Raw genomic sequence first — 16,990 nt, forward strand, 5'->3', positions numbered from 1 at the left:
GGGCTGGTGGCCTGAAGATAGGAAACACAGCGTAGGCAGAAACTGGAATATCCTAGGGTGGGGAAGTATAAATGATAAAGATTTTTAGATCTCAGTACTGAGAATTTTATTTAACACTTTAATAAATCAACTGAAGGCATAATCCTAAATTCTGGCAAACACTGAAATGCCAAATCAAGAGACCGCAGGAAGACTTAAGGTTAAACAAAATAGTTGAAAAAAATAGCTAGTTGGTCTGGAACACGGCCTAAAAGAAAGTAATATTTACATAAACACATTTTTTCTTTTTTCTCTCCCAGCTTTAAGGTATAATTTAAAACTTGTATGTATTTACAGTGTACAATATGATGTTTTGACATATGTATACATTATGAAATGATTAAATCAAGCTAATTAACATATCCATCACCTGACATACTTAGCATTATTTTTTTGGTGAGAATTTACGATCTATTTTTTGTCTTTTTGAGTCACAGGAGTTCTTTCTATACTATGTTTAGAAATGTTTGCTTCTGTACTTGCTTCTTCACTGTCTTAATAGTGTCACTTTTTAAAAAATAGTAAAGGCCAGGAGGGGTGGCTCATGCTTGTAATCCCAGCACTTTGAGAGGCTAAGGCAGGTGGATTACTTGAGCCCAGGAGTTTGAGACCAGCCTAGATAACACAGTGAGACCCTGTATCAATTTATATTAAAATTGAAAAAAAATAGTAAAACATACATAAAATTTACCTTGTTAATAATTTTTATGTGTACAACTCAGTGGTATTTAGTGTTGCATAATCATTACCACCACCCACCTCCATAATTTTCTCATCTTCTGCAACTGAAACTCTGTACCCCATTTAACTCCCCATGTCTTGCTCCCTCAATGGTATCAAGTGGTAAATTGGTCTTCATCAAAATTTAAACAAAAATTTTAAATTTGATGAAGACCAATTTGCCATTTAAAGTAATTTTTTCTTTTCATATCCTTTTTAGCAATGTTTTCCACTAAAAGCTGTAATTTTACCTTTTACAATTATGTGTATGATCCAAATTGAATTAGTTTTGTGTCAAGTGTAAGATAAGGCTCAAAGTTTTTTTTTTTCCATGTAGATATCCAGTTATTCCAACACCATTTGTTTAAATGAACTATAGAAGTATGAGTCTATTTCTGTACAGAATTCTGTTCCATTGACCCTCCCTCCCTCCTTCCCTAAATGAACATAGAAGTGTGAATCTATTTCTTACAGAATTCTGTTCCATTGACCCTCTCTCTCTCTGTCTCTGTCTCTCTCTCTCTCTCTCTCTCTCTTTCTTTCTTGACGGAGTCTCGTTCTGTCGCCCAGGCTGGAGTACAGTGGTGCAATCTTGGTTCACTGCAAGCTCCGCCTCCCGGGTTCACGCCATTCTCCTGCATCAGTCTCGCAAGTAGCTGGCACTACTTGCCTGCCACCACACCCAGCTAATTTTTTGTATTTTTAGTAGAGACAGGGTTTCACCATGTTAGCCAGGATGGTCTCGATCTCCTGACCTTGTGATCCACCAGCCTCGGCCTCCCAAAGTGCTGGGATTACAGGTGTGAGCCACCGCGCCCGGCCATTCTTCTTTCTTTTTTTTTTTTGAGACACAGTCTCTCTCACCCAGGTTAAAGTGCAGTGGCAGGATCATGACTCAACTGCAGCCTTGACTTCCTGGACTCAAGTGATCATCCCTCTTCAGCGTCCCAAGTAGCTGGGACTCCAGGTGCACGCCACCACTCCCAGCTAATTTTTGTAGTTTTGGTTTTTTTGAGATGGAGTCTTGCTCTGTCACCGAGGCTAGAGTGCAGTGGTGCAATCTTCAGCTCACTGCAACCTCTGCCTCCTTGGGTTGAAGTAATTCTCCTGCCTCAGCTTCCTGAGTAGCTGGGACTACAGGTGCATGCCACCATGCCTGGCTAATATTTATATTTTTAGTAGAGTCAGTCAGGGATTCGCCATGTTGGCCAGGCTGGTCTTGAACTCCTGACCTCACATAATCCACCCACCTTGGCCTCCCAAAGTGCTAGAATTACAGGCTTGAGCCACCACACCCGGCCTAATTTTTGCAGTTTTTTGTAGAGACAGGGTTTTGCCATGTTGCCCAGGCTGATCTCAAACTCCTGGACTCAAGGGATCTACTCGCGTTTGCCTGCAAAGAGCTGGGATCACAGCATGAGCCACTGTACCTGGTCAATCTGTTCAACTTTATGCCAATAACTCACTATCTTTACAACTTAGCTTTATAGTAAATTTTTTTTTTTTTTTTTTTTTTTTGCGGGGGGGACAGAGTTTCACTCTTGTCACCCAGGTTGGAGTGCAATGGTGGGATCTCAACTCACTGTAGCCTCCGCCTCCTGAGTTCAAGTGGTTCTCCTGCCTTAGTCTCCAGAGTAGCTGGGATTACAAGCGCCCACCACCATGCCTGTCTAATTTATTTTGTATTTTTAGTAGAGATGGGTTTCACCATGTTGGCCAGGCTGGTCTCAAACTCCTGGCCTCAGGTGATTCACCCACTTCGGCCTCCCAAAGTGGCATGAGCCACCATGCCTGGCCTAGTAAATCTTGAAAGTAATATATTCCAGCTTTGTTCTTTGTCAAGATTGTTGTAGGTATTCTAGGTTCTTTAAACGTCCATATAAACTTTTATTTTTTATTTTATTTTTTTGAGACGAAATCTCACTCTGTCACGTAGGCTGGAGTGCAGTGGTGTGGTCTCGGCTCACTGCAACCTCTGCCTCCCAGGTTCAAGCGATTCTCCTGCCTCAGCCTCCCAAGTGGCTGGAACTATAGGAATGCACCACCATGCCTGGCTAATTTTTGTGTTTTTAGTAGAGACATGGTTTCGCTGTGTTGGCCAGCCTGGTCTCAAACTCCTGACCTCAAGTGATCCACCTGTCTCGGCCTCCCAAAGAGCCGAGATTATAAGCATAAGCCATTGTGCCCGGCCCATGTAAACTTTAGAATTAGCAATTTGGGAGAACTGACATCTTACCAATGTCTTCCAATCCATGAACATAGTTTATCTTTCCATTTATTTAGGTTTTAATTTCTCTCAGCAATGTTTTATATAGTTTTCAGTGTAGAGGTCTTTTGTATCTTTCATTAAATTAATACCTAAGTTTTGTGTTTTGATGTTATTTATCATAAATAGCATTGTTTTAATTTTTTATTTTCATATTGTTGTTGCTATTATATAAAAATAGATTTTAAAATATTAAACTTGTATCCTGCATCCTGATTAAATTCAGTTGTTGGTTTGCCATATGTAGATTAAACTGGACCCCTTCCTGTTATCATATACAAAAACCAACTCAAGATAGACTAAGGACTTAAATGTAAAATCTGAAACTATTAAAAAAAAAAAGAAAGAAAAGGAAAACCTAGTAAATACCATTTGGGACATAGGCTATGGCAAAGATTTAATGATGAAGACTCCAAAAGCAATTGTAACAAAAACAAAAATTGATAGTTGGGACCTAATTAAACTAAAGAGCTTCTGCACAGCAAAAGAAACTATCAACAGAGTATACAGATAACTTACGGAATGGGAGTAGATATTCCCAAACTATGTTATCTGACAAAGGTTTAATATCCAGAATCTATAAAGAACTTAAACAAATTAATAGGCAAAAAACAACTCAATTTAAAAATGGGCAAAGAGGCCAGGCACGGTGGCTCATGCCTGTAATCCCACACTTGTGGAGGTTGAGGCAGGAGAATCGCTTGAACCTGGGAGGAGGAGACTGCAGTAAGCCGATAGCACCACTGTACTCCAGCCTGGGCGAAAGAGCAAGACTGTTAAAAAAAAAAAGAAAAAACGCCAGACGCGGTGGCTCACGCCTATAATCCCAGCACTTTGGGAGGCTGAGGCGGGCGGATCACGAGGTCAGGAGTTCAAGACCAGCCTGGCCAATGTGGTGAATCCTCGTCTCTACTAAAAACACAAAAATTAGTTGGGCGTGGTGGTACGTGCCTGTAGTCCCAGCAACTCAGGAGGCTGAGGCAGAAAAACTGCTTGAACCTGAGAGGTGGAGGTTGCAGGGAGCCAAGATGGTGCCATTGCACTCCAGCCTGGGTGACAGAGTGAGAATGTCTCCAAAAAAAAAAGGGGGGGGGCGGGTACGGTGGCTCACCCCTATAATCTGAGCACTTTGGGAGGCCGAGTTGGGCAGATCACTCGAACCCAGGAGTTTGAGACCACTCTGGCCAACATGGCAAAACCTTGTCTCTACTAAAAATACAAAAATTAGCCGGGCGTGGTGATGGGTGCCTGTAATCCCAGCTACTCACGACTGAGTCAGGAGAATTGCTTGAACCTGGGAGGCAGACATTGCAGTGAGCCGAGATTGCGCCACTGCACTTCAGCCTGAGTGACAGAGTGAGACTCCGTCTCAGAAAAAAATAAAAACAAAAATAAAAATAAAGGAGTGGGGGAAGGACATGAACAGATACTTCTCAACAGAAGACATACATGTGCGCCAACAAACATATAAAAAAAACTCTACATCATTAATCATTAAAGAAATGAAAATCAAAACCACAATGAGATACCATCTCACACTAGAATGGTTATTATTATTTATTTTTTTAACTTGAATAATAGAGACATGTTCTTGCTATGTTTCCCAGGCTGGTCTTGAACTCCTAGGCTCAAGAGATCTGCCCACCTCAGCCTTCTAAAGTGCTGGGATTACAGGCGTGAGCCACTGCACCTGGCCAGAATGGTTATTACTAAAAGGTCAAAAAATAATATGCTGGCAAGGTTGCAGAGAAAGAGGAACACTTATACACTGCTGGTGGGAAAGTAAATTAGTTCAGCCACTGTGAAAAGCAGTCTAGAGATTTCTCAAAGAACTTAAAGTAGAAGTACCATTCAACCCAGCAATCTCCCAGTACTGGGTCTATATCCCCCAAAATATAAATTATTCTACCATAAGGATACATGCATGCCTATGTTCATTGCCACAGTATTCACAATAGTAAAGACATGGAATCAACCTAAATGCCATGAACGGTGGACTGGATAAAGAAACTGTGGTACAAGTATACCATGGAATACTACATAGCCAAATAAAAGAATAGATGCAGCAATATGGATGCAGCAACATGCACGCAGCTGGAGGCCATTATCCTAAGTGAATTAACACAGGAACAAAAAACCAAGTATCACATATTCTCACTTATAAGTGGGAGCTAAACATTCAGTACACGTGGATACAAAGAAGAGAACAACAGATACCAATGCCTACTTAAGGGTGGAGGTTAGGAGGAGGGTGAGATTCGAAAAACCACCTCTCAGGTACTAAGCTTACTGGGTAATGAAATGATCTGTACACCAAACCCCCACGTCAGGCAATTTACAAACCTGCATGTGTACCCCCTGAACCCATAATAGAACCTGGAAAAAATAAAATTAATTCAGTTGTTGGCCAGGTGTGGTGGCTCCCGCCGCTAATCCCAGCACTTTGGGAGGTTGAGATGGGAGAATCCCCTGAGGCCAGAAGTCTGAGACCAGCCTGGGAAACACAGCAAGATCCCATCTCTAAAAAAAGAAAAAAAAATTTTTTTAATTCAATCTGGGAACAGCAGCTCATGCCTGTAATCCCAGCACTTTGGGAGGCCAAGGCAGGAGGACTGCTTAAGGCCAGGAGTCCAAGATCAACCTGGGCAACATAGCAACACTCTGTCTCTACAAAAAAATAAAAATAATTCGCCAGGCGTGGTGGCATGCACCTGCAGTCCTAGCTACTTGGGAGGCTGAGGTGGGAGGCGTGCTTGAGCCCAGAAGGCTGAAGCTGCAGTGAGCTGTGACTGTACCAATGCACTCTAGCCTGGGCAGCAGAATGAGACCCAGTCTCTTAAAAAAAAAAAAATCAGTTGTTAGTTCTACAATGTTTTTGGTTGATTGTTTATGGTTTTCTGAGTAAAAGACCTTGTCTACTGAAAATATAGTTTTGCTTCTTCCTAATATTTAGGCCTCTTATTTAATTTAATTTTCTTGTCTCACTATACTGAGCAGGGCCTCCAGTACAATGTTTACTAAAAGCGGGGAGAGCAAACAACCTTGCCTTTTTCTTGACCTTAGGAGAAAGCCTCAATATTTCACTATTAAGTACAATATTGGCTATAAATTTTAGACTGAGAAAATTCCCTTTTATTCCTAGTTGATGAGACTTTTTACTGTAAATGGGTGTTAAAATTCGTCAAATGCTTTTTCTACATTTATTGAAATGAACATACCTTCAATGTTTTCATCTTCATTCTGTTAAAATATAAATTAGACTGATTTTCAAATGTTTAACTTTGCATTCCTGAGATAAATTTAAGTCGGATATGTACACATAGAGCACAATATAAATGCCAGCAAACTTCATAAAAACAGAAGAATAGAAGAGTCACTAACGCTTCACTACAGGACTTCACCTCGGGCTTCATAAAAGTTCTGGAGGTACTTACACATCCATATGATGACCAGCACTCTGCAGTCCATCACCCATTTCTTTTTCTATGGCACTCCATTCACTAGGGAGTAAAAGATAAAACCAAAAGCAACATGCATTAGAGATATGGAATAGTATTAAATGGACTCTTTTCAAGATTCTTGTCTAGCTAGCTTTAAAATAATGTATAGTACCCATATTTGGGTTTGTTTTCTATAACTCAAATATGCTGTTTCCCCTTAACAACTAAATGTAAGTGAAGGCTTCAAAGGCTGATGCTTGCTGCTAAGTGTAAGGTAAGTATCATACAAAACAACTGCTGGTTATAGGTAACATTCTCAGTTAGGGGGCTGACTTAAATCATTTGTAAAGCTTTTAAAAAATATGGATGCTAGCCCTACTCTTGATCTACTTAATCAGAAGCTGTGGGGATAGAGTGAGACATGTACATTTTTAAATACTCCATGTATAGCTCTGATGAACACACCTGACTACACGCCACTGTTCTAGTAGGTAACAGAAAAAGACAACTGTATAGAAACAGTAGATGCAGAGTAAAGTTTTAATAATAATAATCATATTACACAAGAAAGCTACTAGAGCCACAGATAATTTTGTTGTCATTTCTGTGAAATGCTTTACATTAAAAATCTTTTTATGGAAGTTATATATGCTTATTATAGTAAACTGGGAAAATAAATCTATAATCCCAAATGCCAAGAGATAACATACTTTGATATACTTCCTTCCAGTCTTTTTATTTGTGTAAAGTGGCTGAGATCAAATGGTGTATGTGAGTTTGTATCATGCTTTTTTTAAATAGTATTTTCCCATACTATTAAAATAATTTGTTCTAAACATCACTTTAAATGGCAACTCACAATCTTTTTAACCATTTTCCTGGCTATACAGGTTGTTTCCAATTTTTCTGCTATTTAAAGAATGTATAATAAACATCTTCAATTCCAACATATCATAAAAAATAAAATAGTATTACATATACTCTTAGTATAGATGAAAACTATGTATCTTTTCCCTAAAAAGTTAAAAACACACACACACACACACACAAAATTTTGTACACAATTTCAGAGACTTCAGACAACCTCAAGTCCATCCTCACCTCTTGGATCTAGAACTCCAACTAAAAAACCACCAAGGTTGCTCTAGTATTTTATAGCCCCATTAAATAAAAAAAAGGAAAAGACTCCAAGAAGGCCTAAGAGTCAAGATTTTGGACAGGAATGAAAAATATTATTAATTACAACAAAAAGAAAAGTTTAGAGCTAAATTTAGTAACCCAGTCTGGTGTTCATCAAGGATAAAATCTCTAGCCCCAAACAGGTCTGTGGAAATAGGTTCTATTTGTTTATATTTCTGTATGAAACTTTGTTTAAACAAGAGTTCCACGCTAAAAAAAGGTTTGAAAATCACTGTCCTCATCTACCCCAACAATTAAGAATAGACACTCAGGCCCAGAAACCTAACACAGTTTACTCAAAGTCAGGCAGCTGATCAGAGACAGAGCTGAGCCTAGAATCAACCTCCAACAGAGTCCTCTATCTACCAGTCCCAACTTAAAGCACTTAACTTTTTTTGTTGTCTCAGTCAAAAGAGCTTTTCAGCTGGGCACAGTGGCTCACGCCTATAATCCCAGCACTCTGGGAGGCCAAAGAGGGCGGATCACCTGAGGTCGGGAGTTCGAGACCAGCCTGACCAACATGGAGAAACCCCATCTCTACTAAAAATACAAAATTAGCCGGGCATGGTGTTGCATGCCTGTAATCCCAGCTACTCGAGAGGCTGAGGCGGGAGAATCGTTTGAACCCGGGAGGCAGAGGTTGTGGTGAGCCGAGATCGCACCATTGCACTCCAGCCTGGGCAACAAGAGCAAAGCTCTGTCTCAAAAAAAAAAAAAAAAGAGCTTTTCACCCACTTACCATGCATATAACTAAAAATTAAAAAATTAAAGTATAGAATCATTAAACACAAGTATATCTTTGTGTCTTTGAGCTTTGAGGTACATAACAAGTTGGTGTACCTTTGCACATGGCTTTTTGAAAGAAATTTGTATATTTTCCTGGAATCTCTTGAAAGGAACTGTAACACTAAATCTGGGAGAGACAGTTACTTTTGGTTGCTTCCATATGGATTCACAACCTATGAATTAAGATGAATATTTTAAAATGTTCAATTAACAGAACACAACATTTTTAGGCTATTAGCTCCTGACTGCTTTCATCAGCTTTTAAATGCATAGTTATTGGTACTTAAAATTCTTTCCCCCTCTTCTCTAAGTCTTTTGCAGAGTGAACCCCACCTATGCATTTAATCCATTTCTGGACAGGTGGATCTGAAAGTTCCTGTCTGAACATGAAACTAGTACTGTAAGCCCCTATAGGGAACAGCCCTTTTTTAGGCTTATCCTAAATTGGGTCAGGGGCTATTAATAGGGGAAGGAGGCTGCAAAAGGCCTAGGGATGTAAGAGCACAAAATAAACTCCTCTACTTAAATGAACAAACAAATAAAACAAACCTAACAGCAGCAGCACCATGATCATACTACAAAATCTTCCGCGTTTCTTCTCTGAAAGGCTAATTCCTGCTCATTTCTCACTTACATAACATCTGTCGCTTCATGTCAGTTCTTTTCCACTCACAGATCAGTCTTTTTTCTCAGTCCATTCTCTCACTCCAACCTCCAACTGCCATAATTTTACAAAAATTACTTAAGGAATATCTTGAAAAAATTTCAATTAAGAAAAAAAGCTGATAAAACCAGCTTTGTATTTCTTCCTCTCTCCAAAGAACCAAAGAACAAATTAAGGTTTTTTCCGATTATGTGGCCCCCAACTTTTGAATTTTTTCATTACTCTTATAGGTCAGCAACACTGAAAAGATAAAAACCATCTCCCACAAACTGGCGCTGCTCAGCAATCCTTTCCACATTCCTAAGTGATGCCTTCATCAGTGCTTCTCAGGCTGGGATGTTTTCATCAGGGATATTAGAAGCCACATAATAGACATGGCACACTCTTTCTGAAGAATAAATTTTACTTAAACATTACTGGGGGAAAATAAACTTTTAAAAATAAATATTAAAGTATCCATACAATGTAGATTTTGCACGAATTGATAAAACTCAAGACTTCAGAGAGTTCCTGCACTTGGTACAGCTGCTTGTGGCCAATGCCCTGTGAATTGACGAAGGGAGGGAAAGGAGGTTTTGCAGTAGGACAAGTTTAAGTATTATCGGCACCCCTCTCTCCAACCCCCGCAAAAGAGAATTCTCTGCACTGTTTGAGACAGACTGCCCAATGTCATTCCCCTCAATCCCCACAACCACACAATTACACAAACTTGTTCTCAAAAAAGACACCCACTTCATGGTGCCTTCTACAACTCAACTCTCCCCTGCCTTAAGACAGCTCTGTGCTTTCCCTACCTTCTCCCTCGTCCACGCTCCTATCCCTCCCCTGTCCACCATCCCTCCCCAGCCCCAGGCTCAGCCTCCCCTCAAAAAAGTCCTACTCCCCTTCAAAAATAACCACAGCTTTCTCCTCAGGGACTTTTTAAAAAAATAATTTCAACTTTTATTTTAGACTCAGGGAGTACATGTGCAGGTTTGTTACATGTGTACACTGGATGGTGTGGAGATTTCAGATACAAATGAGCCCATCACCCACATAGTGAGCACAGTGCCCAGTAGTTAGTTTCTCAGCCCTTGTCCCCTCCCACCCTCCCTCCCCGCTCTAGCAGTTCCCGGTGTCTACTGTTGCCATCTTCACATCCATGGGTAGGGACTTTCTTAAAAGACTAATCAATAACTTGCTGTCTTTCCTTCCTTAATCCTTTCCTCTTATTCCTAGGATCACTAGGACATAACATCATACCACTTAAACTGCTTTCCAAATTAACACCAAAGATGTACTTACCCATTCTCCCCCTTCTCATCTAAACTCAATTTCTTTTTTTTTTTTTTTTTTTTTGAGATGGAGTCTTGCTCTGTCACCCAGGCTGGAGTGCAGCGGCACAATCTTGGCTCACTGCAACCTCTGCATCCCAGTTCAGGCGATTCTCCTGCCTCAGCCTCCCAAGTAGCTGGGATTACAGGCACACCAACACGCCTGGCTACATTTTTGTATTTTTAGTAGAGATGAGGTAACACCATGTTGGCCAGGCTGGTCTTGAACTCGTGACCTCAAGTGATCTGCCCGCCTCAACCTCTCAAAGTGCTGGGATTATAGGCGTGAGCCACCATGCCTGGACTAAATTCAATTTCTCTATAGTGTAACTCCAAGCCTTACTGAAGTGTTCCCTTCACTTGCTTGACTTTGCATACTCCAGGTTCCTCATCAATTTCTTGCCTGATCCCTGAACACAGATATTCCCTAAGGCTTGGCCCTTGAGTCTCCTGTAGACTTGCTCTAACCCTCTAATATTATCAACTAACCCTATGTTTAAAAAAAATCACTCTGTAAGGACACTTTGTATATATAACTCATATTCTCACTAGCTTCTTAAATTCCTGATCCAAATTTCTAACTGCTTAATAAAAATCTTTAGAATGCAATTTATCCACAAGAGAACCCTCAAACTCATCCCTCAAACCCACCATTCCACCTACATTCTCTATCACAATCCTCCTAGGCACTCAGCTGCCCTAAATTAAATCTTGGTATTCTTAGCACCTACCATGGTAACAGAAGCTCAGTTACTGTGCGCTGAATGACTGAAAAAATCCATTGGTAAGTCTATCATTTAGGCCTCTTCATTCTTCACTGGCAACTGCTCTAGTTTGGGTCTTGATTAAATTACCTCAACCACCTCTGGTCTTTCTGGCTCAGTTTTCATAAAATGTTTTTATTTATTTATTTTTGTTTTTATTTTTTAGAGAGACAGGGTGTTGCTCTGTCACCTGGGCTGGAGTGCAGTGGTGTGATCACAGCTTGCTATAACCTCGAACTCCTGGGCTCAACTGTTCCTCCCATCTTAGCCTCCCAAGTAGCTAGGACTACAGGCATGTGCCACCACACCTAATTTTTTAGTTATTTTTGTAGAAATGGGGTCTTGCTATGTTGCCAAGGCTTGTCTTGAACTCCTGGCCTCAAGCGATCCTCCTTCCTTGGCCTCCCAAAGTGCTGGGATTACAGGCCACCATACCCAGCCTCATGAAATTTTTTAAATGTAAAGTGGCTTTCTTTTATTAAGCTGGCAAAAAAACAAACCTGTACAATATTTATCATGTGGCATTAATGCAAATAATTTTCTTTAAAGTTTGATTCAACCAATTGATCTTTTGTCTACCTGCCTCTCAAATTAATTAAAAAGCTTATTTATTAACTATAATAAATGTGCTACCTTTGAGAACGTTTAGTTTATGTTAATTCTCCCCCCCATGTCGCCTATGGGATATAATTTTTGTTTTTAAATAAGCATTGTTCCCAAGTTTAATTGGGTTCCAGTTTGAGTAATACTAAAAATTAGAGATGACTCATGCATAAATTTAAAATCAATTAATGTTAAGTCAGATAGCATGAGGTAGACTTCAAAAAGTATAATACTATTTGTCTTTCTTCCCATTACACTATTCTTTTACATTTGACCATGTTTTCATACACTCCCAGTCCTAGTTATGAAGAGTTTACATTTTTATAATATCAATAAGCTTCTTTTAATTAAAAAATGTCATATAACCCTGATCTGTCTCAACTTGCATTTAATTTTAATATATTGATCAACCAAAGACATATGGATAATCTATTACTCTAATAAATGAATTAAATTTAAATCTCTATCTCACATCTTACATTCAAATAAATTACAGATGAATCAAAAATTTATGAAGCCACAAAACACAGAAGAAATGAGAATTTTTTTCCCCACCTAGAACCCACCACCTGAGAAAAAATTTTTTTATTTTTTGAGATGGAGTCTCACTCTGCCACCCAGGCTGGAGTGCACTGGCGTGATCTCAGCTCACTGCAACCTTCACCTCCTGGGTTCAAGCAATTTTCCTGCCTCAGTCTCCTGATTAGCTGGGATTGTAGGACCCCACCACCATGCCTGACTAATTTTTTTATTTTTAGTAGAGATAGGGTTTCACCATGTTGGCCAGGCTGGTCTCGAACTCCTGACCTCATGTGATCCACCCGCCTTGGCCTCCCAAAGTCCTGGGATTATAGGCATGAGCCACCACGCCAGGCAACATATTAAAGTCCCATTTCTGCAAAAAATACAAAAAGTAGCAGGGCAGGCCGGGCGCGGTGGCTCAAGCCTGTAATCCCAGCACTTTGGGAGGCCGAGACGGGCGGATCACGAGGTCAGGAGATCGAGACCATCCTGGCGAACACAGTGAAACCCCATCTCTACTAAGAAATACAAAAAATAGCCGGGCGAGATGGCGGGCGCCTGTAGTCCCAGCTACTCGGGAGGCTGAGGCCGGAGAATGGCGTAAACCCGGGAGGCGGAGCTTGCAGTGAGCTGAGATCCGGCCACTGCACTCCAGCCTGGGCGACAGAGCGAGACTCCGTCTCAAAAAAAAAAAAAAAGTAGCAGGGCATGGTGGTGTGTGCCTGTAGTCCCAGCTACTCGGGGCGCTGAGGCAGGAGGATCACTAGAGCCTGAGAGGCAGAGGTTACAGTGAGCCAAGACCACACCGCTGCACTCCAGCCTCAGTGACAAAGTGAGACCCTGTATTAACAACAACAAAAAACAGGTGCGGTGGCTCACGCCTGTAAAGCCAGCATTTTAGGAGGCCGAGGCGGGTGGATCACGAGGTCAGGAGTTCAAGACCAGCCTGGTCAACAGGGTGAAATCCCATCTCCACCAAAATACAAAAAAAAAAAAAAAAGCCCAGGTGTGGTGGCGGGTGCCTGTAATCCCAGCTACTCAGGAGGCTGAGGCAGAGAATTGCTTGAAACCGGGAGGCGGAGGTTGTAGTGAGCTGACATTGTGCCACTGCATTCCAGCCTGGGCGACAGAGCAAGACTCCATTTAAAAACAAAAAACAAAAAAAAACCCAAAACAAAAACCAGGCTGGATGCAGTGGCTCATGCCTGTAATGCCAGCACTTTGGGAGGCTGAGGCAGGCAGATCACTTGAGGTCAGGAGTATGAGACCAGCCTGGCCACCATGGTGAAATCCTGTTATCTACTAAAAATACAAAACGTACAAAACGTAGCTGGCTGTGGTAGCATGCACCTGTAATCCCAGCTACTTGGGAGGCTGAGGCAGGAGAATCGCCTGAACCAGGAGGCAGAGGTTGCAGTGATTTGAGATTGCACCACTATACTCCAGCCTAAGCGGTAGAGTGAGAGTCTGTCTCCACACAAAAACCAAAATAGGAAAGGCCAGATGTGGTAGCTCATGCTTGCAATCCCAGCACTTTGGGAGGCTGAGGCAGGAGGATCTCTTGAGCCCAGGAATTCAAGACCAGCCTGGGCAACATAGCAAAACCCTGTCTCTATTTTTAAAAAAAGAAAGGCGGGGCGGGGGAGGGGAAGCAAGGTAAAGCAAATGAACAATGTAATGTATACAATATGCTCCCTTTTCTTTCTTTCTTTTTTTCTGTTTTTTTGTTTTGTTTTGTTTTGTTTTGAGACAGGGTCTCTGTCATCCAGCCTGGGCTGTTTCTTTTTTTTTTTTTTTTGAGACAGAGTCTCGCTCTGTCGCCCAGGCTGGAGTGCAGTGGCCGGATCTCAGCTCACTGCAAGCTCCGCCTCCCGGGTTCGCGCCATTCTCCTGCCTCAGCCTCCCGAGTAGCTGGGACTACAGGCGCCCGTCACCTCGCCCGGCTAGTTTTTTGTATTTTTTAGTAGAGATGGGGTTTCACCGTGTTAGCCAGGATGGTCTCGATCTCCTGACCTCGTGATCCGCCCGTCTCGGCCTCCCAAAGTGCTGGGATTACAGGCTTGAGCCACCGCGCCCGGCCAGCCTGGGCTGTTTCAACCCCCCTAGGCTCAAGTGATCCTCCTACCTCAGCCTCCCAAGTAGCTGAGACCACAGGTACGTGCTACCATGCCCAGCTAATTTTTGTACTGTTTGTAGGGATGGGGTTTTGTCATATTGCCCAGGCTAGTCTCAAACTTCTGGACTCAAGAAATCTGCCCACCCCAGCCTCTCAAAGTGTTGGGATTATAGGCGTGAACCCCTATACCCAGCCTCCCCTTTCACTTTAAAGAAAGGAAAAATGCATTTGTTTGTATGCTAATATATTCCATTAACAGTGCTATTTTTTTACTAGAAGGATACAAGAAACTAAGAAAGTGATATTAGTTATGTCAGAGCAGGAGACCAGAATAGTTGGCAGACAGGGATGAGGAGACTTTTCTTTTTTCTTTTTGAGACAGGGTCTTGCTCTGCTGCCCAGGCTGGAGTGTGGTAACACCATCACTATTCACTGTAGCTTCAACCTCCTGGGCTTGAGTGATCTTCCCACCTCAGCCTTCCAAGCAGCTGGGACCACAGATGCACGCCACCATGCCCAGTTAATTTTTAAAAATTTTTGTAGAGATGGGGGCTCACTATATTGCCCAGGCTGGTCTTGAACTCCTGGCCTCAAGCCATCCTCCTGCTGTGGCTTCCCAAAGTCCTGGGATTACAAGCATGAGCAACCACACCTGGCTGAGACTTTTCACTGTATAAGCTTTTATTCCTTTTGAATTTTGCCCTACTTGAATGTATGATCCAATTAAAAATGTAAAATAAGCCATGTTTTAAATTAACTCCATCAAAAGGACTTACAATGGAACATGTGCAAGAATATTTTTCTTATAAAAAGATCTAGATAATAACTTCTAAAATGTCACAACCAAAATAATGAACACATATGAAAATTCACAAAAGAAAGTGGTTCTTACCCTAGAACTTAAAGTATAAAAAAAAAAAAAAGAAAGTGGTTCAAAAATAACCAAAATATGCAAGTCATATAAACAAATATACTAATTATCACTAAAGTTAACCTAAGACTACAAAACTCACTCTGCAAAAGTCTTTGTAAATTATAAAATGACAAAAAGAAAGAAAGAGAAAAATCACTAATTCTGTAACCCAGTAATTTCCAATGGAATATTCTTGGGCATTCTGTCAAGAAAGCAAAAGGCTGCAACCCCTGCTTCAATCAGAGTTTTACTTTTTATCTGATCAATATATTGAAAATTCTCACTAATTTTTATTTAAAGAAAGGCTTTGAAATGAAAGCCTTGAAAACCACTATTAAAGGACATTATTTGAAAAAAAATAATCTTCTCACGCTGGGCACAGTGGCTCACGCCTGTAATCCCAGCACTTTGGGAGGCTGAGGTGGGCGGATTACCTGAGGTCAGGAGTTCGAGACCAGCCTGACCAACATGGTGAAACCCCACCTCTACTAAAAATATAAAATTAGCCTGGTGTTGTGGCACATGCCTGTAATCTCAGCTACTGGGGAGGCTGAGGCAGGAGAATCGCTTGAGCCCAGGAAGCAGGGCTTCCAAGATCACATCATTGGATCAGCCTGGATGACAAGAGAGAAACTCCATCTCAAAAAAACAAAAACAAAAACAAACAAAAAAAAGAAATAATCTTCTCTCCAGACTCATAAATTTTCAAGAATTATTGTTTTTAGGCAAAAAGCTAATTGTTTATTTTTAAAGTTTGTATGATGCTTACCTGAAAACTCGCCCATAATTCCCATGTACTTTATATACACCATAGAGTCGATCTGCTACTCTCTGAAATAAATATTTAATAGAAATTGATTTTAGGTCAAAGTTATATCCTCATCCAAAAAAAAAAAAAAAACCCAAAAAACAAAAAACATGCTTAGTACAATAAACTTGGAAACAGAAAAAAGAAAATTAGTAATCTCCGAAAATCCCATCCCCCTAAAACTAAAACCAGTGCTCTTACCATATTTATCATATCTTATACTTTCATACTTCTTTTTCTGCAAAGTTTTTAATTACTGTTTTTAAATTGCCTACAGCAACAGTGGTAATATGCTTACCCATCAGGTTAGTATTATCTTTAATAAGTACCACTATAAATAGCTGCATAAATTCCACTAAGTAGTGTATAAAATATACAAGCATTCCTTGTTGAATAATCTTGTTGGCATTCAGTTATTCTTAATTTTTCAGTATTATAAAAAGTTATCTCTGAGAATAAGGCTTTTTCCTTCAGACTGTTTCCTTATAATAAAATCCCCAAAGTGGAATTAACCAAGGGAAAGGATGTATTTTCAATTCTATTGAGATATAGTTTTATATATAAATGCTGAATATATGCAACTATGCTACTTTGTCAAAAGATAACTCCTAACCAACGAACACATTATTTTAATAACAACAGAATTACAATTTACATCACTGAAATGAAATGTGTACTGCCTAGTCATTCACAGAAATTTTACAAGTTAAAACAAAACCTCAATTTGGTAATTAATTTGCTTTATGTTCCCCCAAAGCATTATGAAAACGAACTGGAAGACCAAAAGTTCATCCTACAAAAAGCTCTAGAAAAAATTTCTGGTATACAGGTTCTAAGTATAAATTCTAAGGATACAT

General features: G+C 40.5%; 1 protein-coding gene across 2 annotated transcripts in view; it reads right to left on the reverse strand.

Moving 5' to 3' along the window:
* The window catches only part of SNX4 (sorting nexin 4), a 79,016-nt gene that overhangs the window by 16,995 nt on the left and 45,031 nt on the right, over positions 1 to 16,990 (reverse strand). For both annotated transcript variants that reach the window (XM_025375396.1, XM_025375395.1), the window contains 2 exons: positions 16,095 to 16,156; positions 6,460 to 6,525 (listed from right to left, as the gene is read on the reverse strand). In XM_025375396.1, the coding sequence (XP_025231181.1) occupies positions 6,460 to 6,525; positions 16,095 to 16,156 (128 nt within the window). The remainder of the gene's footprint in view (positions 1 to 6,459; positions 6,526 to 16,094; positions 16,157 to 16,990) is intronic.

This window comes from Theropithecus gelada, chromosome 2, assembly GCF_003255815.1.
Source record: "Theropithecus gelada isolate Dixy chromosome 2, Tgel_1.0, whole genome shotgun sequence".
NCBI lineage: Eukaryota > Metazoa > Chordata > Mammalia > Primates > Cercopithecidae > Theropithecus > Theropithecus gelada.